At 43.5% G+C, this 24,292-nt stretch overlaps 1 protein-coding gene across 2 annotated transcripts in view; it reads left to right on the plus strand.

Annotated features, from left to right (window-relative positions):
• The window catches only part of LOC126095006 (cytochrome P450 4C1-like), a 196,132-nt gene that overhangs the window by 92,933 nt on the left and 78,907 nt on the right, over positions 1 to 24,292 (plus strand). For both annotated transcript variants that reach the window (XM_049909665.1, XM_049909664.1), the window contains exon 5: positions 5,528 to 5,758. In XM_049909665.1, the coding sequence (XP_049765622.1) occupies positions 5,528 to 5,758 (231 nt within the window). The remainder of the gene's footprint in view (positions 1 to 5,527; positions 5,759 to 24,292) is intronic.

Below are 24,292 nucleotides of genomic sequence, written 5' to 3' on the forward strand. Positions count from 1 at the left end.
TAAAGGGCAATGTGCCTTCCATTTATTTTCTATTGTAAATGAGTGGTGAGTCATGAAAAAGAGCTAATTCATTTCAGGGAGTGAACAGTTCTGATCCAATCTCTGAAAAGAACAGTTTTGCCCATCTCTAGTTTACAGTGCGCGCATCTCGAACTGTTTCAGTTCTTATGGAGGACCGCAAATTTCAAATACAAACGTGTTACACTAAGGTGACAAAAGTCATGGGGTCCGACCTTTTGTCCGGAGTAGTGCAGCAACTCGACATGGCGTGGACTCGACAAGTGTGTCGATGTTACTCAAGAATGCGTTGAAGGCGACAAAGACGTCGTTATCAATACCTCACTGACTTTGAACGAGTCACAGACGAGGACTACGAGAAGCTGGACGTTCATAGCGCGATATTACAAAATGGCTCTGAGCACTATGGGACTTAACATCTGCCGGCCGGTGTGGCCGAGCGGTTCTAGGCGCTTCAGTCTAGAACCGCGCGACTGCTACGGTCTCAGGTTCGAATCCTGCCTCGGGCATGGATGTGCGTGATGTCGTTCGGTTACTTAGGTTTAAGTAGTTCTAAGTTCTAGGGGACTGATGACCTCAGATGTTAAGTCCCGCATTGCTCAGAGCCATTTGGACTTAACATCTGAGGTCATCAGTCCCCTAGAACAGAACTACTTAAACCTAGCTAACCTAAGGACATCACACACATCCATGCCCGAGGCAGGATTCGAACCTGCGACCGTAGCGGTCGCGCGGTTCCAGACTGAAGCGCCTAGAACCGCTCGGTCACACCGGCCGGCATACCGCGATGTTACAGAAAGACGTGGAAGGAATGTAGCCACTTTACCTGACTGCTGGGTGCGGTGAAAACCGGACTCCGGGCGGCAACGAGGCACTACCGAGAGGGAAGACCATCGTGTTCGGCGTACGACTCTGTCGTACGGTACTACATCTGCAGCAGCAATCTGAACAGCACCTGGTACCCCAGTGACACAACAAACTGTTACAAATCGGTTACTCCAAGGACATCTCCGAGTCATATACGTCCTGTAGTACGCATTTTACTGACGCCAAACCATCCGCGACTTCAATGGTGTCAAACAAGAGCTGATTGGAGGACAGCGAGGAGTTCTGTTTTGTTTTCTGATGAAACCTGGTTCTGCCTCGTTGCTCGTGATGGCCGTGTGTTGCTTAGAAAGAGCCCTGTTGAAGGCCTGTAACCAACCTGTCTGTGTGCTAGGCGCTCTGATCCTGCCTGTGTAGTTATGGTCTGGGACGCGATTTCGTATGATAGCAGGAGCACTCTCGTGGTTATCCCAAACACCCTGACTGCAAGACCTGTACGTGAGTCCCGTGATTTGACCTGTTATGCTGCCATTAATTAACATCATTCCAGGGGTGTTTGAGAACAGGATAACGCCTGCCCAAGTGCCGCTGTCGTAACTCAACATGCTATACATAGCGTCGACATTTTGCCTTTGTCCGCTCTACCACCAGCTCTGTCTCCAGTCGAGCACATATGGCACATCATCGGACTATAACTGCAGCATCATCCACAAACAGCATCAACCATCCCTGTACTGACCAACCAAGTGCAGCAGGCATGGAACTCCATCCCACGAACTGACATCCGGCACCTGTACAACACAATGCATACACGTTTCCATGTTTGCATTCTGGTGGTTACACCGGTTGTTAATGTACCAGCATTCCACATTTGCAATGGCTTAGCTCGCACTTTATTTACCTGTGATTTTGCAGTGTTAAAGACTTAAATATGTTACCTGGATAATTTATTCCCAAAATTTAATAAGTCTATATTAATTATTTTTATGTTGGGATTTTTTTCTGTCATTGTATTGGGAGGGGGGGGGGAGGGGATGTTTCCTTGTAGTGACAATCTATCGTTAAAGGAGAGAAGTGCGCGCACGAAAACGCTACAAGTTTCCCTGTCTTCTCTGCCTTGCTGTTACCAAACACTACCTCCGACTAGCTGTTTTCTGCGTGTTCTAGTATGAAAGCTTTGTCTATCTAGCAAATGTTAGCTCATTACCTCGTTCTGTTTCTTACAAAAAGCGGAAAACAACAACACTGATGATTACCAGTCGCTCTGTTTCTTACACAACGCGGAAAAAAAAAGGTTCAAATGGCTCTGAGCACTATGGGACTTAACATCTATGGTCATCAGTCCCCTAGAACTTAGAACTACTTAAACCTAACTAACCCAAGGACAGCACACAACACCCAGTCATCACGAGGCAGAGAAAATCCCTGACCCCGCTGGGAATCGAACCCGGGAACCCGGGCGTGGGAAGCGAGAACGCTACCGCACGACCACGAGCTGCGGACCCAGAAAAAAACAACACTGATGTTTACCTCCCATTCCCGACTTCATACACCCTGAAGTTTTTAAACCACAGATCTGCTCCATAGGGCCTACGAGTTTCGTCCTACCTTTGCGAAGCCTGTAAGCAGACTCTCCTACTTTGTAAGCAACTAACATTTCTCCACGAAATTATTTGAAGATGCTGACCTTTCGATTAACCAGTTTCTATGGCGGAATATACACTGATAAGCAAAAATATTATGAATACTGGCCACTGCGGGGTTCAATGCCGCCTGATGGCGTTGTGGACAGGTGACACGGTAACAAAAGTATGAAAGCGGAGCTGACACAGAGCGGGGATCACCCTAGCGAAGATATGGGCTGCAAATGGGGAAAATCCATTTGAGATATACGGCCTTGGTAAAGTGCAGATTATTACTGCACAGAGCCTGTGAACGAGCATCGGAAATGGCGGAAGTTAGTAGAATGTTCACGTGCTACTGTCATGGGCAGCTATGGAAAGATGCAGAAGGGCAGTGCAACAACTACTAGGCGCTAAGTGATTGGGCATACACGAATCTGCTCTATTACGAGGTGCATTCAAGTTCTAATGCCTCTGACTTTTTTTCTCTGGACTGGAAAGAGATAAAACATGCACATTGTTTAAAAATGAGGCCGCTTTCATTGTCAATACGTCCCAGAGATGGCAGCACCGTACGGCAGATGGAATTTTACCGTCAGCAGCGAGAATGAGAACTGTTTTAAATACTTAAAATGGCGACGTTTTCCTTACTTGAACAGCGTGCAATCATTCGTTTTCTGAATTTGCGTGGTGTGAAACCAATTGAAATTCATCGACAGTTGAAGGAGACATGTGGTGATGGAGTTGTGGATGTGTCGAAAGTGCGTTCGTGGGTGCGACAGTTTAATGAAGGCAGAACATTGTGTGACAGCAAACCGAAACAACCTCGGGCTCGCACAAGCCGGTCTGACGACATGATCGAGAAAGTGGAGAGAATTGTTTTGGGAGATCGCCGAATGACTGTTGAACAGATCGTCTCCAGAGTTGGCATTTCTGTGGGTTCTGTGCACACAATCCTGCATGACGACCTGAAAATGCGAAAAGTGTCATCCAGGTGGGTGCCACGAATACTGACGGACGACCACATGGCTGCCCCTGTGGCATGTTGCCGAGCAATGTTGACGCGCAACGACAGCATGAATGGGACTTTCTTTTCGTCGGTTGTGACAATGGATGAGACGTGGATGCCATTTTTCAATCCAGAAACAAAGCGCCAGTCAGCTCAATGGAAGCACACAGATTCACCGCTACCAAAAAAATTTCGGGTAACCGCCAGTGCTGAAAAAATGATGGTGTCCATGTTCTGGGACAGCGAGGGCGTAATCCTTACCCATTGCGTTCCAAAGGGCACTACGGTAAGAGGTGCATCCTACGAAAATGTTTTTAAGAACAAATTCCTTCCTGCACTGCAACAAAAACGTCCAGGAAGGGCAGCGCGTGTGCTGTTTCACCAAGACAATGCACCCGCACATCGAGCTAATGTTACGCAACAGTTTCTTCATGATAACAACTTTGAAGTGATTCCTCATGCTCCCTACTCACCTGACCTGGCTCCTAGTGCCTTTTGACTTTTTCCAACAATGAAAGACACTCTCCATGGCCGCACATCCACCAGCCGTGCTGCTATTGCCTTGGCGATTTTCCAGTGGTGAAAACAGACTCCTAAAGAAGCCTTCGCCGCTGCCATGGAATCATGGCGTCAGCGTTGTGAAAAATGTGTACGTCTGCAGGGCGATTACGTCGAGAAGTAACGCCAGTTTCATCGATTTCGGGTGAGTAGTTAATAGGAAAAAAAATCGGAGGCCTTAGAACTTGAATGCGCCTCGTATGTAGGATAGATGGTGAACTGTGGCATCTCTGACGAAAGAGAACAAAACTGGTGCACGTAGAAGTGTTTTGGAGCACACCATTCATTGTACGTTGCTGAAAATGGATCTCCAGAGCAGACCATCCCTAAAATTTCACATGTTGATCCAACGCCATCATCAGTTATGTTTGCTGTGAGCACAGGACCTTCGGTCTTCGAACATCAATCAATGGAAACATGCTGGCACTTCGGGTGAATCAAATTCTTGCTACACTAGATCGATGGCCGTCTCCATAATTGCCGTCAACTACACGAACAGTGGCTCGAAATGTGCAGCGCTCCAAGTATGCAAGCTTGCAGGAGCAGTATTATGCCATGAGAGATATTCTCCACTTCTTGCATTGGACTTGTGGTAGTAATCAAAGACATACGGACAACTGTGAACCACCTGTATCACTTCATATTTGATAACATCGATGAAGGCAATGTCATCTTTCAGCAGCATAATTGTCCGTGACTCGGAGCCAGAACCATGCTGCAGTGGTCTGAAGAGCATTACAGTGAACTCTCATTGATGTCTCGGCGACACATTCACCTGATGTAAATCCTATGGAATTCACCTGGATCACTACCAGGTGCCATCACTGTGTATGCATTCAGCAGTCCGTTTTATACGCATATTATACGGCCTGTGCGTGGACATCTAATGCTACATACTTACACAAACCTGCCTACTAACTGTCGGATCCATGATACACAGAATCAGTGATAAATTTTGTTGCAAAGACGGATGAACAAGCTAGGAAGCAGGTGGTCATAAAAGTTTTGGCGCATCAGTATAGGCACTTCATTCGGATATGTCCCAGTAATGCTCATACTACTTATTGAAAGATGCTTCTTTCTGTCAGTCCTCTGAGAAATTTCTTTTTCAAAAGCGTATGGCAAAATACTAGCGTTTCTTTGGAAATCACTTGCCTTTGCAAACAGATAGAGGGAAGGATGATCCATCATCTCTAGGCTCGAGAATGGTACCCATTTCCCGGAAGCTGGATTACTGACATTAACGTTCACAATAGCGACCACCACTAACAGCCAGGAACTGATACGTAACTGTTTATACATTTAATTAATGTTTTTACTTTTACCATGAATTAAATTTTGGCTCTTATATTCTTGATTTTATTTAGGGGGTTTCACCAGTATTCATAATTTGGCCGATATGATTTGATTACCAGACACTGGTGTTCATGGCCTATTATCTGTCCCTGCCCCTAGATGGAGACTAGCATTGACGAGTTCCACATGGTTTTTACAGATGATGATACTGCGGCCATGGATGCAGATCAAGTTCCTGCTGCAGCTGACCTCCAAAGGACGTGGTGTGTTCAAGTTCGTGAAAATGATGCAGGACTGGGCCCTTAAGTGCATCGCCATGGGGTCGGCAGCCACAGAGGATGGACCTACCAAGACACGCCAGCGTCTGCTGGAAGCTCTGCTCAAGCCAGGCAATCAGACTGCAATGCCACTCGATGAGGTTCAGGGAGAGGTGAGTCATAGGCAGAGACAATCATCCGTCCTCCATTTTCTTATTGTTTTCCTCTTCCTGCTAATTCTCTACTACCTTGCCCAGGCAGTCAGACTGCAATGCCATTCGATGAGGTTAGGGAGAGGTGAGTCATTGGCAGAGACAATCATCCATCCTACATTTTCTTATTGTTTTCCTCTTCCTGCTAATTCTCTACTACCTTGCCCCTTTACACTCCATCCACACCTGTAGCCTCCTCCTCCTCCTCATCCCCATTCATCTTCTTCTCCTCCCATCTACCTGTTTTTCCAACTTCATTCCTTCTGCACTTCCATCTTCATCTACACTTCTCTTCCTCCTCTCTCACTTTAACCTTATCACTGCATCATTTCTACTTCTTTTTCATTCTTGCTTCACCAATTCATCCAACTCTTCCTCCTCCTGGTCATCATCCATTGTTTTACTCCCCATCACTTTATACACATCTACTGACCTCCATTCCGTTTTCCTCATCCACATTACTTTCTCTCTTGCATCACATTGTCCTACTCATATTTCCGGTTTGCCTTCATTTTCCCTCGACCACTTCATCCAACTCTTTCTCTGTCTCATTCTCCTTCATTTCTTCAGCTCCTGGTTCTGCTCCATTTCCATCTCATTTCTTTCATATTCACTTTTCTTCCTCCTCCTTCACTTTATCCTTATCTCTCTCCTAGTTCCACACCTCTTTCAGCTTTCCTCGGACAATTCATCGAAATCTTCCTCTACCTGCCCACCCACCTCTACTTTATTCCCCGCAGCTTCTTCCTCATATTGATCCTTCACCTTCTTTTTCTTCTTCCATCCTGAATTCTCCTTTTGCTCCTTTTTTTCTTCTTCCTTTCTTTTGAATCTTTGGTTCAGTATCACCTTTATTTGCCTCTTTTTATACCTTTTTCTTTCAGCTTGCCTTCATATAATACTGCCTTCTTTGAGTATTATTTTCTCTTACTTTTTTGCTTCGTTTTCGTCCCTTACCCACATTATCTTTCTTCTTCTCCTCCCCTTCTTTCCTCTCCCAGTTCTTTCCTGCTTCTTCTCCCTCCTCCTTCCCTTCACTCCCATCATTATATTTCTCTACTGTCTGTTACACATTTCATTCTACTTTCTTCTCCCACTTCTTTTCTTGTCTTTTTTCTTCATCTTGTTCTTCTATTCTTATCCTACATCATTTACACTCTTATGTCCTCATTTACATCTCCATTCACTATTGCTGTATTCTTAGATTTCTCTTGGTTTTTCGTCTTATCTCTTGTTCCCCTCTTACTCCTTTTCTCTTTGTTGTCCTACTCATTCGCTTCATCCTTCTTTTCCTCCGACCTTTTCTCCCTTATAGCTCTTCATCTTGCCATTTTTCTCCATTTTTCATAGACAAAAAATATGCTCTTACGAACTAAATCGGTAGGGTGAAAAATTCTCAGCTTGACAATGCATGTTTTTAAAGGAAAAAACACATTTCTTTTTTTACATTGCTCACATAATTATTTTACTCAGTAGATTCCATTAATGAACAGTAATTTGTTACAATCTGTGAATAAAACCATCTTTCCACTTTCATCAATACTGTCCCTGCAACGTGAGAAATTATCACTTTGATCTAGTAACATAGAGTTTATTAATGAAACACTTAAAATAAGAACAGCAAACTTAGAAGCAGAAAGACTCTTTCTTTTGTCAAGATACGTGTTTATTGTAGTGAACATTAACTTATAAGTAACCTGTTAGTGATCATAAAATGTGTATTCATTGGAGGTAAAGAAAAGACGAACCTCAAGTACTTGTTGTTTGTCAGTTCTTCTATTTTACAGAAAATATTACGTAGCATAGCTGAGAAAAGTTCACGTCTTTCGAGTGCTTGACATTTTCCCATTTTAAGCACATTAATATGATGGCTATGATTTAAGAGTGCTATCATTTGTTTCAACGTCATCTGGGTGCAATAGCCTGCGAACTATCACATATATATATATACAGGGTGTTACAAAAAGGACACATGACCACATAACATCTTTTCATAATTTGTGTGTGAGGAATGTTTCCTGAAAGTTTGGCCGTACCTTTTTGTTACACCCTGTATATATATATATATATATATATATATATATATATATATATATATATATATATATATATATATATATATATATATATATATATATATATACTGTCTTCATGAAAGAGATATTTTAAAAAAAAGTGGTTCCTTTCTCAACTAGCATGACATATTTGATACAATTTTCCAAATCCACAATACATAATCACAAAAGTTCTCAAACCAAAGATGCATGTTTAAGAAAGATGTTACTAAATTGAAAATTTCTTCCACAAATACAAAGTAGTTTATTTTGTTAGCATATCAACTCTGAACTGGTGGTGTTAATATAGTATGCTCTGTGCAAGATGCATCAAAAGCTTCAGTCTCGTCCAGGAGATTGTGATAATGAATATTGTTGAACACTTTCTGTTTTTCGCTTGTCTGTCCCGTTAGTACGTGAGGTTAGGGTGAGGAACGAAATCAGGGTGCGCAGCAATTCAGCCTAATTTTACTGCTGCTGGTAGCCTTCCAACAGACTTACCTGCTCACCCTATAACAGGAAGAGTACGTAGCGACCCTCCCCTCTGTTTTTACGAAAAACCATTTAAATTTTTCGAATTTCAAACATATCTAATGAAATACACCTTTTTAGCTACTGAAACGTTACTAAAGTGCAGCTAATAAATCACCGAGAAGGAAGATAGAGCTATGATAAATTATATTTTAATCTTTTTCTTGCGGCTCCTCACTGAAAGTGTGGTTCACTGAAAAATATGGCTCATTGGAAGAGTACTTTGTGTCCATGGAGTATGAACCAGGTTTGATTATTTCAATTAGAACACTGAGTATGCTTTTGCCATTTTAATTAACTTTTAAATAGAAAATCTAAACTTTAAAATTGTTTAGGAATATGTGACAACTATAACCACATCACTTATAAAACGTCAGAACAGGCTCTACAACAGGGTCCAGCAATCTTTTTATAACAGCGCAGATCAGAGTCGAATTATTAATGCATATAAAAATATGTTAGGTCAAGAAGAACAAAGATATGAAAGCGACCAATCTGATAGTACACAGAAGTTGTTGTTTAAATATCGACTTTCTACAGTCATAGAAAATCAGACATAGGAAATCCACTTTACAAATGTTTTCAAATTAATAGCTACGCTAAATTATAAAAATAACAATAGTGCCAATAACATTTGTTAATTTTAAATATCATTCTACAATTACTATAAATGGGAAAAAGTCCGTGTATTATCGTGAGATCTGGTTATCTGAGTGTGCTTTTTACTCCGAGTATTTGTATATGTTGAGCACTCCAGTTGTTTGTGGGCACCGTCAAGTACAAACATAACGAAAATGAGCCATTCACCAGTTCCATGCAACATCCAGACTGCTTGCTTTTCCCTTGTAACATTTTCATTACATCAAAATGATGCAGAGAATTTAAATCTGTGTCGCAAACCATTAAGCCTCCTGACAAGAACAAAATCAAATATGGAATAAGACGATTTAGTGTGGAGACTCAGTGGCAAAGTCTTCCTTTGAAAATGGTATCACTACAAAAGTCTGCACCTGACAGCGTATCGCAAAGATCAAATTTGGAAAAACCATAGAATCAGAACATGCCTTCCCTAAGCGTTCTACGTGAAGTTATGGAGTTTATGGAAATTTTATCTTCATATAAAACGAGAGCTTCACCTTATTCATACTAATAACACTCTTCAAAACATATTTTATGTGCCACGTGGGTCTCGAAATATAAATATTTGAACACTGAGTGTCCATAAAATGGTTCACAGAACAGATTTCAAAATGGTTCAAATGGCTCTGAACACTATGGGACTTAACGTCTGAGGTCATCAGTCCCCTAGACTTAGAATTACTTAAACCTGACTAACCTAAGGGCATCACACACATCCGTGACCGAGGCAGGATTTGAACCTGCGACCGTAGCAGCAGCGCGGTTCCGGACTGAAGCGCCTAGAACCGCTCGGCCACAATGGCCGGCGAACACATTCACAGCTTGAAGGTAATACTAACCACATACGGCGCACTGTGCCGTCGCAATTTCGTCATCAGCAATAAAGTCATACTGAAAAGGTGACAACACATATCCTGTACATAGCATAAACATACTTGTTCAGGTGGGACCAAGTTCCATTCCATATCACAGTACTCGTCGTTTCAGAATAGACCTTAAACTAAACTCGTGAAGTGAATTTGAATGGTAGGAACTCATGGTCCTTTGAACTTTGGCTCTTACAGAGTGTGCACACTTAAACAGCTGCTGTGTGACAGACTCAGCTTACCTCTGTGATGTCCGCCCCCGCCTGTTGCTGATTCCGCCACCATTCATTTCCTTACCCTCTCAACGTTACGTTTAGGCGTATCCTGCAGCTTCTTTCATCATTCCTTACTGTCGCATCTGATGTAGTTTTACATATCTCTAACATATTTTTTCCCTCAAATGTCAAACTTCCCTATAGCGTTGTAATTTTCTACTTCACTATTTTTCATTCTGGCCCCATCCAAGTCAGAGGCATAAGTCCACCCACGTACCTGAGGACCGTCTTCGTTGGTTTACTGCATCTTAACAATTCTGTAGACTGGAAGTGTACCTACTCATAATGTTCTGTAAGATTCTCGAATCCCATATAGTCCATACATATGGAAACCTTCCTATTTATGTGCTGACTGCGTATCTCTCCTTGGTTAAGGGTGTGACATATATGGATAATTGGCCCTATCTAAAAAATCTCAGATATCACCTTGGTTTACTGCGAGACAATTACCGGAAGACAACTGATTCAGGAAACTGCAAATGTATCATAGCACAATGTGGTATAAACTCATGAAACACTGGGTACGTGGACGATCATGTGGAACGACTGAGAAATTCGTGTTTTCATCTACCACTGGCTGTCGAGAGCATGCCCTTATAGGGACACGTTGCCTATTCTGGCCTCTTATTGGCTAGCATTCGAGGACAGAGACCCCCAGACACCGTGACACAAAGAGTTGTGCCAATCTGAGCGTGGAGGTGCGTGCAGAAAGAAGTACATAGTATGACAGTGCGTTATATCCTGTTTCAATTCTGTGGAAACATTTTCATGTGGCGTGCGATAAGCTGTGGTGCACATTGCACAGTGGCAAGTTAATGAAAAATAGTGTGGCATCCTTCAGAAATACTCATTGCTGGTAGATGAGCAGACTGCTAAAATTATTCCGACCCTTGCTGCAGTCAAGGTCAGTGTGATCAATGGACCTACGACCATGCGATATACAGGGTGATTCACAAAGATAAGCATATATTTTAATATGATATTCTACAACAGGGCCGGGCAAACGTTGCACGCGGCTCATGAGCGCACAGCGCTGCACGTGTGCTGCTCGCGTGCAGGCGTCGACCGGGGCTGTGGCGACAGCCGGCAGGTTGCGGCAGTGTAGTGCCAGGCTAAGCTGCGGATGTTGATGCGAAGCGAGCACTATGTAGTGAACGTTGTATTTCAAGAAACGGAGAAGTGGAGATTTGCTATCTTTTAAAAAGTAATGGGAGAATCATTTTTTCTTTGTGCAAAAACGTGAAAATTCGAAACGTTTAATATGTGGCAGTATTCTCGCTGGTCAACGGAAGTTTAGAATTGAAGGCCATTATAATAAATTTCACAAGGACGAGTACAATTTATTGTCGGATTCTGAGCGGGTGGCGAATTGAGTGAGCTTAAGAAGAGCGATCTGACGATACCAGATGAATCTGTCGTAGTTGGCCGGCCGGAGTGGCCGAGCTGTTCTAGGCACTACAGTCTGGAACCGCGCGACCGCTGTGGTCGCAGGTTCGAATCCTGCCTCGGGCATGGATGTATGTGATGTCCTTAGGTTAGTTAGGTTTAAGTAGTTCTAAGTTCTAGGGGACTGATGACCACAGCAGTTAAGTCCCATAGTGCTCAGAGCCATTTGAATTTGTCGTAGTTGCTGTTGTCACGAGAGATCTGCGACTTTCTCTCGTCATGTCTCTCATCTAACTGATTTAACATTTTATGGAGCACTGTTTTCAAGTTTTCAGGACGACAACAATAATAGCCCAGCGGTTCGAAATGGTTCAAATGGCTCTGAGCACTATGGGACTTAACATCGGAGGTCATCAGTCCCCTAGAACTTAGAACTACTTAAACCTAACTAACCTAAGGACATCACACACATCCATGCCCGAGGCAGGATTCGAACCTGCGACCGTAGCGGTCGCGCGGTTCCAGACTGAAGCGCCTTTAACCGCGTGGCCACACTGGCCGGCCAGAGCCCAGCGGTATGTGCAAGTTATAAGACTGCGCTTAATATAGCGAGAGCTGGAAAACCATTTGCTGAATTAATAAGTCTCGGTTAAGAGCAAACATCAGTGATGAAAATTTACGTAACTGTTTGTGTTTGTCTGTATGTAGAAATTTTGTTCCAGATATTAAACGTATTGTAAACGCCATCTGTGATAATTAAAGGAAACGTATCGTAGGTAATAGGTACTCTTTCAAACCATGATTTCTTTCAAGCACTCCTACTAACCTTATTGATTCACTCAATAAAGCAAGCTAGGAAACAAAACGCATTACAGAGGAAGGAGCGGACAGAAGGTATGGTGGGGATGGGAGATAAGCGGGTGGCCAGCTTGCCCCTGTGTGCACGCGGAACACCTGTTAACTGCACGCGTGCAAGTGCACCGCACATGTGCAGGATTCCTGCCCGCCCCTGTTCTACAACTAAAACTAAAGGAAAAAATTCAATTAAACATAGGTCAGAAAATGTTTAGTTACGGAATTAGAGCTAATGAAAGATTTTGCCTGAAATTTAACAACTTCGCTAATATGAAGCCATCGCAAAACTGTACGAGGTTAAAGTAAAGCAAGATTTCCATTTATTTTGTTGTTATCGGTCTGATGAATCTAATAACGCATGTCCCAGACGTGTATGTGCACTAGTTTTCCAGAACATTCAGAGAAACAAAGATTATTATAAAAGTAAACTTGTTTACTTTCCATTAAGATTGCAGAAACGTTTATGTCATTGTTGGCAACCGTTAGTGAGCTGTTTCAGAGTTTCCTAACCTTCAAACTAGAGTTGGGCAAACTGAAACACTTAAATGTTTGGAAACAAATGCAACAGTACAATGTAATGTTTCGATACGCTGTTTCGAAACAGTGTAACAGTTTGTGTTTTGTAATCTAATAAACGTACACATTTAATCATCTTGAATGTCTACTGTATAAGTATGTCCATATAAACACTAATGAGGTGCGAGAGCGCTAATCATTTCGCAGAAAGTATGAAACTATCACCTGGGCGTCCCGGCAGTTTCGTATTTCCTGCAGCAAATGCGCTGCTTTCGTGTTGTGTGACTTTCACACTTTTCAATTGGCTGAGGACAGCCATAGCTGAAGACAGAAGAACCACCACGAACGGAACTGGAGGTAGGAGCAAACCGCAGAAACAACGGATATGCTACTGGGATTCCCACATTCCGTTAGTATGGGTAATATACCCATCCTGCTAATTTCCATGCACACAGAGGGAATCATTGTGGATAATAGGCACAGTGACTATAGACTCACAAATAACGCCAAATAATTCGAATAAATAACAAAATATAACAGAAAAAAATTTTGTCTTTCAAGGTGTTTCGAACCTTTACTATAAAGTCACCATGCTTCCCAGCCCTTCCCGTTCACCATTACACTATCAGTGATATGTCAAACAGATTGCTTGCAACTATACCTAGATCAAATTTATGTGTATGTCTAATAACTGTCACTCTAAGCCTTTTTTTATTCAAAATGTTGTAGGCTTACTTGCGTTTCTTAATACGATTACTGTACATGAAAAGAGAAGCGTATGTTATACAAAAAAGTGTAATTTAATCGAATGATTTTCACATATTTATTATTTTGAATGGGAATAGTATGCGTTGTTTCATTGTTTGGTTAGTGTTTATAAATCAGATGTTACGCCATTTCGTAATAGGACAGTCAGCTAGAAACGAAGCTTTATTTTCGGATATCTTAAGCTTCATTCTATTGCTTGTCAAAAAGAATTCGACACTCTTGAAAGTGTTTCATGAAGTGTTATGTTGTGTTTCAGTATCTGTGCCGAGCCCGAATCTCGTACGACACAGAGCGGAATGAAACATCACTGTTTCGATACAATTAGTCCGTTCCAAGCGCAGGTGGACTGAAACAGCCTTATTTTGAAACAACGATACAGTTTCTGTGTCTGGCTCGAGATCGAATCTGGTGCGGTTATCCGAAACAGGGGCGGAATGAAACACCACTGTTTCGAAACAGTGAACCACAGCCGTTCCGAAACACTGAAACAGTTCCATTTATCGATACACTGTATCGAAACATAGAAACAGTGGCCAAGTCTACTTCAAACGTTTTCTGTATTGTTCAGTGAAAGAACATAATAACAACAGTGTATTTAAGTGAAACCACATAGTAACTGTTGTACTTTGTAGATTATTTATGAAACAGGGATGCATTTCAAATTTACGACAGAGGAATACGCCGATATGTTGTTTATTTTTTATTTTATTTTTCCAAAATTAAATTGTCTACAACGTCTGTTCAAAACTTTGTGCAATTATCTGAAATTTACAGAACAAACTGGGCCAAGTAGGTAATAAATTAAAAATTTTACGAGATTACTTCATTGCTTCTATGGATGTACTGGAAAACTACTGTAAATACACGTCTGGGACATGTTTTATTAGATTCCCCAGATCTATAACAACAAAATAAATGGAAATCGTGCTTTGCTTTAACCTCGTACAGCTTTGCGATGGCTTCATGTTAGCGAAGTTGCTAAATCTAAGGCAAAATCTTTTAAGCAGTAACTCCGCAAGTAAACATTTGCGGACTTGTGTTCATATGAACTTTTTTCTTTAGTTTTATGTGTAGATTAACATATTAAAATATTTGCATATCTACGTGAATCACCCTGCATTTTGCGTAAGGGACACAACGGGAGAGAACGAAACATTAGTGAAGTGGGCCTGACAAGTACACATTCACTTGTAACGCCCGTGTGAAACGTCTGGCTCTTATGTAAAGTCCACGCAATCACGTTTTCGGCTGTAGCATTCACTGGAGATGACTCGAAGAATGAACCTACGTCGTACTCTGAACTCTGTCGCACTGCTTAAGTCAAATATAAAAATGGGTTGTTGCATAATTCTTTGCAGCCTGTGGCCTTGTAGATTTACTGTAAATTAATTACCAGAATGTTTTTCTCGTTTCACTTAAAAATGATTACATAAATCTACACACAAATAAGTACTCTTTCATACAGCTGTACAGCGATTGTTTCATCTATTACATTAGAATAATATTAACACAAACATGAATCGTTAGATATGGAATGGAGTGCGAATGCTAAGATTGTGTAAGGGGCAAACCCTGAAAAACTCGAGTCGCCATACCCCGAGCCCTTCGGTCCCATTCATAAGAAATAGCGATCAGGAGGCCCCCATTTCTCGATTCACACCTGGCCCATTATAAGGACACGTTTATGCATCTCAGGCACGCCACACGTCCTGCTCGGCAGAATCCTTGTTACATCTACGCTGAAGCCTCCCTGATCACAGCTCGCCTGGAGTAATTACCCTGCAGCTGTTCACATAGCTCGCAGTCAAACATGGCCTCGCTGAAGTGACGTTGAAGAGGCCAGTCATGGCTATAGTTCGAGGCCATGTGGCGATGCTCACGGCTCGTAATACAAACCATCTTCGTATCATCGCCTGGCGAGGGTCACAGCGAGCAGCGATGCTGTGGTTCAAATGGGCCGTTAAGGCTCCGCAGGCTTACCTTGCTGCTGCCAGGCCAAGCCAGCGAGCAGTAAGTAACGACATGGCAACAAAAATCCACCCTAAACATTGCTGGGTCCACAAGAAATAGGACCTACACTACTGGCCATTAAAATTGCTACACCACGAAGGTGACGTGCTACAGACGCGAAATTTAACCGACAGGGAGAAGATGCTGTGATATGCAAATGATTAGCTTTTCAGAGCATTCACACAAGTTTGGCGCCGGTGGCGGCACCTACAACGTGCTGACATGAGGAACGTTTCCAATCGATTTCTCATACACAAACAGCAGTTGACTGGCGTTGCCTGGTGAAACGTTGTTGTGATGCCTCGTGTAAGGAGAAGAAATGCGTACCATCACGTTTCCGACTTTGATAAAGATCGGATTGTAGCCTATCGCGATTGCGGTTTATCGTATCGCGACATTGCTGCTCGCGTTGGTCGAGATCCAATGACTGTTAGCAGAATATGGAATCAGTGGTTTCAGGAGGGTAATACGAAATGCCGTGCTGGATCCCAACGGCCTCGTATCACTAGCAGTCGAGATGACACGCATCTTATCCGCATGGCTGTAACGGATCGTGCAGCTACGTCTCCATCTCTGAGTCAACAGATGGGGACGTTTGCAAGACAACAACCATCTGCACGAACAGTTCGACGACGTTTGCAGCAGCATGGACTATCAGCTCGGAGACCAAGTCTACGGTTACCCTTGACGCTGCATCACAGACAGGAGCGCCTGCGATGGTGTACTCAACGACGAACCTGGGTGCACGAATGGCAAAACGTAATTTTTCCGGATGAATCCAGGTTCTGTTTACAGCATCATGATGGTCGCATCCGTGTTTGGCGACATCGCGGTGAACGCACATTGGAAGCGTGTATTCGTCATCGCCATACTGGTATATCACATGGCGTGATGGTATGAGGGGCCATTGGTTACACGTCTTGTTCGCATTGACGGCACGTTGAACAGTGGACGTTATATTTCAGATGTGTTACGACCCGTGGCTTGGCTCTGAGCACTGTGGGGCTTAACATCTGAGGTCATCAGGCCCCTAGAACTTAGAACTACTTAAACCTAACTAACCTAAGGACATCACACGCACATCCATGCCCGAGGCAGGATTCCAACCTCCGACAGTAGCGGTCGTGCGATTCCAGACTGAAGCGTCTAGAACCGCTCGGCCACTCCGGCCGGCTACGACCCGTGGCTCTACCCTTCATTCGATCCCTGTGAAACCCTACATTTCAGCAGGATAATGCATGACCGCATGTGCAGGTCCTGTTCGGGCCTTTGTGGATACAGAAAATGTTCGACTGCTGCCCTGGCCAGCACATTCTCCAGATCTCTCACCAATTGAAAACGTCTGGTCAATGGTGGCCGAGCAACTGGCTCGTCAAAATACACCAGTCACTACTCTTGCTGAACTAGGATATCGTGTTGAAGGTGCATGGGCACCTGTATCTGTACACGCCATCCAAGATCTGTTTGACTCAATGCCCAGGCGTATCAAGAACGTTATTACGGCCAGAGCTGGTTGTTCTGGGTACTGATTTCTTAGGATCTATGCACCCAAATTGCGTGAAAATGTAATCACATGTCAGTTCTAGTATAATATATCTGTCCAATGAACACCCGTTTATCATCTGCATTTCTTCTTGGTGTAGCAAGTTTAATGGCCAGTAGTGTACCTCAATAGTGATACCGTTAATGTTACACAGAATACCGTGTCCCCAGCGCACAGACAACTGCAGTAAGCCTCAGATCGATAGTTGTAGAAATCAGTACCACTGGTTTCGGAAAATTTGAAATTTGTGGTAAGTTCCTATGGGACCAAACTGCCGAGGTCATCAGTCTCTAGGCTTACACACTACTTAATCTAACTTAAAATAACTTACCCTACGGACAACACACACACCCATGACCAAGGGAAGATCGAACCTCCAACAGGGGGAGCCATGTGAACTGTGGCAAGGTGCCCTAGACCCCACAGCTACCCCGTGTGGCGCTTGTTTCGTTTTGAGTCATCAGTCCACTGACTGGTGTGATGCAGCCAGTCATCAGTTCCTCTCTTTGTACCAACATCTTCATCTCAGAGCAGCATTTCCAATCTCTTTCCAGCCCTACAGTTTTTACGCTCTACATTTCCCTCTACTACTACAGAAGTTTTTATCTGATGTCTTCTGTCCCAAATACATTACTGAGATGGGGTCGCCTGCATGCCTCAACGATACAGATAGTGATACTGTAGGTGGAACCAAAAAAAAGAGAGGGATATCTATGGAGAGATCAAGTAAACTTTGGTTGCTGGATGAGAGACTGATCTGGCCTTGTAACGTTAGCCATCACAGCTTGCTGAACTGGTACTGTGAATAGCTGAAAGCTATGGGAAACTACTGGTTACATTTCCCAAAAAGATATTGAATGGTAAAATGATGATGGCATCCTGTTGAGTAAAATATTCCAGAGGTAAAATAGTCCTCTGTTTGGATCTCTGGGTGGGGACTACTCAGGAGGATGTCGACATTAGGAAAGCAAAAGTGCTATTCTACGGATAGGAAAATGGTTCAAATGGCTCGGAACGCTATGGGACTCAACTGCTGTGGTCATAAGTCCCCTAGAACTTAGAACTACTTAAACCTAACTAACCTAAGGACATCATACACATCCATGCCCGAGGCAGGATTCGAACCTGCGACCGTAGCGGTCTTGCGGTTCCAGACTGTAGCGCCTTTAACCGCTCGGCCACTCCGGCCGGCTACGGATAGGAAGTGATGTTGGATTCCTTAAGCTGGTATGTAAGTTACAAAGTATGATAGTGAAATGGATAGGTTGTATGCTGGCGTAAGCTGTCGCCAGCACAGCAGGCAGAAAACAGGTTGCGAGAAGATCGACAGAGGCTGAAGATGGAGTCGTAAGAAAAGCGCCGCCAATGCCCTCTCAGCCGGCAATATTCAGATCGCAGCCGCGGACCGGAGGGGCTAGTCAGTCATCCTGCGAGTCATTTGCAGTCGCAGACAGCCGCAGTCGCAATCAGAGTCTCAGTATCGGGCAGCTCATAGAGACCAGAGTATTATTTATAGCTGGACTTGTACTTCACCTGCACTGAGGCTAACGTGGACTATTACGGAAGAGTTTGTACCACAACCCCTGGACCCTCTGTTTATGTTAATAAAGAACCCAGTTAATACATTTGTGCAATTGTGTTATAGAAAAGGATACTAGCCACCAAACGACATCCTATTATTTATAGCTGGACTTGTACTTCAGTTGCAGTGAGGCTAACGTGGACTATTACGGAAGAGTTTGTACCACAACCCCTGGACCCTCTGTTTATGTTAATAAAGAACCCAGTTAATACATTTGTGCAATTGTGTTATAGAAAAGGATACTAGCCACCAAACGACATCCTATTATTTATAGCTGGACTTGTACTTCAGTTGCAGTGAGGCTAACGTGGACTATTACGGAAGAGTTTGTACCACAACCCCTGGACCCTCTGTTTATGTTAATAAAGAACCCAGTTAATACATTTGTGCAATTGTGTTATAGAAAAGGATACTAGCCACCAAACGACATCCTCTCTTTACTTCCCATGGTACAAGCCTATAGTGACGAGGTGACACAAAAGGTTGAAGTGAGATATAGTGAGCATTAGTAAAACTCAGTGACAGGGTGAATAGGGTTTCTCATCACTTGAGTACAGGCTGTAAATACAAAAACAAACAGAGGTAACGCAGGTGTAGGTTAACAATGAACAAGAAAATAGGAATGCAGGTAAGCTACTATGAGCAACATAGTGAATGCATTACCGTAGCCAAGAAAGTCATAAAGCCAACAAGTCTGTGTGCCATGTAGCTCTGCAGATGATGAAGACAAATATGTTGAATTAAAAGACTTTATGCAGATAGTTAAGGAAGAAGGAAGTGCGACAAGTGATTAGAATTCGGTAGTAGGAAGACAAGGAAAAACTGTGTGAGAATATGGACTGGGGGAAAAGAATGAAAGCGGAAGCTGTCTGGCAATACTATTAACAGAAGACAATTTAATCGTCGCTATCACTTGGTTTAAGAAGCGTAAAAAATGGTCCTATATGTGGAACAGACCTGGAGGTACCAGAAGGTTTCATGTTGATTATATAATGGTAGATCAGAGATTTCAGAGCCAGACTTCAAGCTTTACGACACTTCCAGGCACAGTTATGGACTCTGACCATAACTGATTGGTTACGAAACGCAGATTAAAGCTGAATCACTTGAAGAACCTTAGAAAAGTAAGGAGATGGAAGCTGGATAAGTTGAAAGAAGGAGAAACTGATGAGAGTTTCAAAGGAAAACAATGGAGACGAATACAGTAGAATGGGTAGCTTTGAATTATGGAATAGTGAAGGCAGCAGTGAATCAAACAGCCAAAACAAAACAAGGTCTAGTAAAAACCCTTGTGTATCGCAGGAGATACTGAATTTATTTGATGGAAGGAGAAATTATAAAAATTCAGCACATAAAGTAGAAGAAAAGGGACGCAAATGTCTAAAAAATGAAATTAATAGACAGTGCAAAATGGCTAAGCAGTAATGAAACGAGGATAAATATAAGCCCATAGAAACCTGTATAACTAGGAGAAAGAGACACCACCTAGAAGGAATTTAAAAAGACCTTTGAAGAAAAGGGAAGCAGCTGCATGAGTATCAAGAGCTCATTTGCAAAACCAGTATTAAGTAAAGATAGGTAAGCTAAAAGGCAGAAGGAGTACATAGTGGGGTTATAAAAGGTAAATAAACTTGAAGGCAATATTACAGACAGAGAAGAAGACTTATATGAAGGTTAGATGGAACATATGATACTGAGAAGAGAATTTGACACAGCACTTAAAGTGATAAGCCAAAATAATGCCTCTGGAGTAAATGACGTTCCCTCAGAACTGCTGATATCTTTGAGAGAGGCAGCCATGACAAAACTCTCATACGAAATAGAGAATGGGGAAGAAATGGATGGGATGGATGGGGATTCGTAACTCCCAGCCGCACAGGGCACTGTGGTAATGCAATGGCGGAAGTTGAAAATTGCTTTCAGACCGGAACTCGAACCCAGAAATATCGCTGCTCATGAGTGGTTGCCTTAACCACTTGAGCAATCCGGACACAACCTCTGACTAAAATTTTCAAACTATTACAAGCTGTAATGCATCAAACCAGTCTTCGGACTGAGAAGTAGAACAGTAACAACGTCCTATATCTTAACACTTTTCCTATCGCCTGGTTCCTCCTTGTTTTCAGTGTTTCCTTGTACTCCTTCCTCACCCATTCTTTGGGGAACATCACGATTCCTCATCTGTCCACGTAATTTTCAACACCCTTCTATAGCAAGATATTTCAAACGCTACGTTTCTCTTTTTTTTCTATTTTCCCTCAGTCCATGACTCACTTCTATATAATGCTGTTCTCCAGACGCATTTCCCAAGAACCTGTTCCTCTGATTTAGTCCGATGTTCGACACTGGTAGAATTCTTTTGTCCAGGAATATATTCTTTGCTTGTGGTGGTCTTCTTTTTGTGTCCTGCTTACTTCGTCTGCCATGTGTTACTTTCTTTCCCAGGTAGCAAAATTTTTTCACGTAATCTATTCCTTCGTCACCAATACTGATGTTATGTTTACGGCTAATCTCATTTGTACTGCTGCTGTCTTTCCTCAATTTACTATCAATCAGTATTCTGTACTGACTAGAATGTTCATTTTATTCCAAGCACATTCCATTCTTATCGCTCCCTCTTGGTTCTCGCACATATTAACCGTCATTCCTTATTCTTTGATGCGCCACGAATAAGTATTGGGGAATTCTTGTAAATTTCGAGCACCTATAGCTAGGAGGAGCCAATGGCCTTGCCGCAGTGGTAACACCAGTTCCGTCAGATCACCGAAGTTAAGCGCTGTCGGTATGGCTACCCCTTAGAAGGATGACCATCCGGTCCGCCGTGCACTGTTGGAAAGCGGGCTGCACTCAGCCCTTGTGAGGCAAACTGAGGAGCTACGTGACTGAAAAGTAGCGGCTCCGGTCTCGGAAACTGACATACGGTCGGGAGAGCAGTGTGCTGACCACATGCCCATCCATATCCGCATCCAGTGACGCCTATGAGCTGAGGACGACACGGCGGCTGGTCGGTAGCGTTGCGCCTTCATGACCTGTTCAGGAGGAGTTTAGATTTTTTTATACCTAGGAGGTAGTAGTTAAGGGACCGATTGCCACATCGAATGGCAGCCGCGAGCAGTGTTGTTATTTAGCAAATGATTCTACGAGGCAGGTTTGCAGGCGAGAAGGTGTGGTGTCACCGCCAGACACCACGCTTGCTAGGTGAATAGCCTTTAAATCGGCCGCGGTCCGTTAGTACAGGGTTATTACAAATGATTGAAGCGATTTCACAGCTCTACAATAACTTTATTATTTGAGATATTTTCACAATGCTTTGCACACACATACAAAAACTCAAAAAGTTTTTTTAGGCATTCAAAAAATGTTCGATATGTGCCCCTTTAGTGATTCGGCAGGCATCAAGCCGATAATCAAGTTCCTCCTACACTCGGCGCAGCATGTCCCCATCAATGAGTTCGAAAGCATCGTTGATGCGAGCTCGCAGTTCTGGCACGTTTCTTGGTAGAGGAGGTTTAAACACTGAATCTTTCACATAAACCCACAGAAAGAAATCGCATGGGGTTAAGTCGGGAGAGCGCGGAGGCCATGACATGAATTGCTGATCATGATCTCCACCACGACCGATCCATCGCTTTTCCAATCTCTGTTTAAGAAATGCCGAACATCATGGTGGAAGTGCGGTGGAGCACCATCCTGTTGAAAGATGAAGTCGGCGCTGTCGGTCTCCAGTTGTGGCATGAGCCAATTTTCCAGCATGTCCAGATACACGTGTCCTGTAACGTTTTTTTCGCAGAAGAAAAAGGGGCCGTAAACTTTAAACCGTGAGACTGCACAAAACACGTTGACTTTTGGTGAATTGCGAATTTGCTGCACGAATGCGTGAGGATTCTCTACCGCCCAGATTCGCACATTGTGTCTGTTCACTTCACCATTAAGAAAAAATGTCGCTTCATCACTGGAAACAAGTTTCGCACTAAACGCATACTCTTCCATGAGCTGTTGCAACCGCGCCGAAAATTCAAAGCGTTTGACTTTGTCATCGGGTGCCAGGGCTTGTACCAGTTGTAAACGGTAAGGCTTCTGCTTTAGCCTTTTCCGTAAGATTTTCCAAACCATCGGCTGTGGTACGTTTAGCTCCCTGCTTGCTTTATTCGTCGACTTCCGCGGGCTACGCGTGAAACTTGCCCGCACGCGTTCAACCGTTTCTTTGCTCACTGCAGGCCGACCCGTTGATTTCCCCTTACAGAGGAATCCAGAAGTTTTAAACTGCGCATACCATCGCCGAATGGAGTTAGGAGTTGGTGGATCTTTGTTGAACTTCGTCCTGAAATGTCGTTGCACTGTTATGACTGACTGATGTGAGTGCATTTCAAGCATGACATACGCTTTCTCGGCTCCTGTCGCCATTTTGTCTCTCTGCGCTCTCGAGCGCTCTGGCGGCAGAAACCTGAAGTGCGGCTTCATCCGAACAAAACTTTATGAGTTTTTCTACATATCTGTAGTGTGTCGTGACCATATGTCAATGAATGGAGCTACAGTGAATTTATGAAATCGCTTCAATCATTTGTAATAGCCCTGTATACGTCGGACCCGCGTGTCGCCACTATCAGTGATTGCAGACCGAGCGCCGCCACACGGCAGGTCTAGTCGACTCCCTAGCACTCGCCCCAGTTGTACAGCCGACTTTGCTAGCAATGGGTCACTGTCTACATACGCTCTCATTTGCATAAACGACAGTTTAGCATAGCCATCAGCTACGTCATTTGCTATGACCTAGCAAGGCGCCATGTTCAGTTACTATGTCTTCTGAACAGATAATATTGTGACTCATGTACCGTCAAGAGCGACGTTCATCATTAATGGATTAAAGTTAAGTATCGAACTAATTACGTCCGCTTTCTGAATTCTGATTCCTTGTCATGTTCCAGACCTCACGTCAGTATAGTTCTTCTCTCCTCACGCCAGCCTGCGTGAGCTACAAAGCGTGCATTTCGGCCTCCTCTAGTAACACGGTGTTGGCTCTTCAGCCAACACAACAGAAGGGCTCCGTACGTATGTGTGAAGCAATCAGAGCAGCACAGCATACTGACGTGCTCTGAAAAACCCATACATTGCCGTTTCAGCAATGCCTAATGATCTATGTCTAGTGGAAGGAGCGCCCAGTGACCTCTGTGTAGGGGCCGAAGCGGGCTGAGGCAAGCTGTCGTGATTATCAAAGAGCACTACACTTGTCCCCTCAAGAGGAACTACACTCCTGGAAATGGAAAAAAGAACACATTGACACCGGTGTGTCAGACCCACCATACTTGCTCTGGACACTGCGAGAGGGCTGTACAAGCAATGATCACACGCACGGCACAGCGGACACACCAGGAACCGCGGTGTTGGCCGTCTAATGGCGCTAGCTGCGCAGCATTTGTGCACCGCCGCCGTCAGTGTCAGCCAGTTTGCCGTGGCATACGGAGCTCCATCG

This window comes from Schistocerca cancellata, chromosome 8 (genome assembly GCF_023864275.1).
Source record: "Schistocerca cancellata isolate TAMUIC-IGC-003103 chromosome 8, iqSchCanc2.1, whole genome shotgun sequence".
Taxonomy (NCBI): Eukaryota; Metazoa; Arthropoda; class Insecta; order Orthoptera; family Acrididae; genus Schistocerca; species Schistocerca cancellata.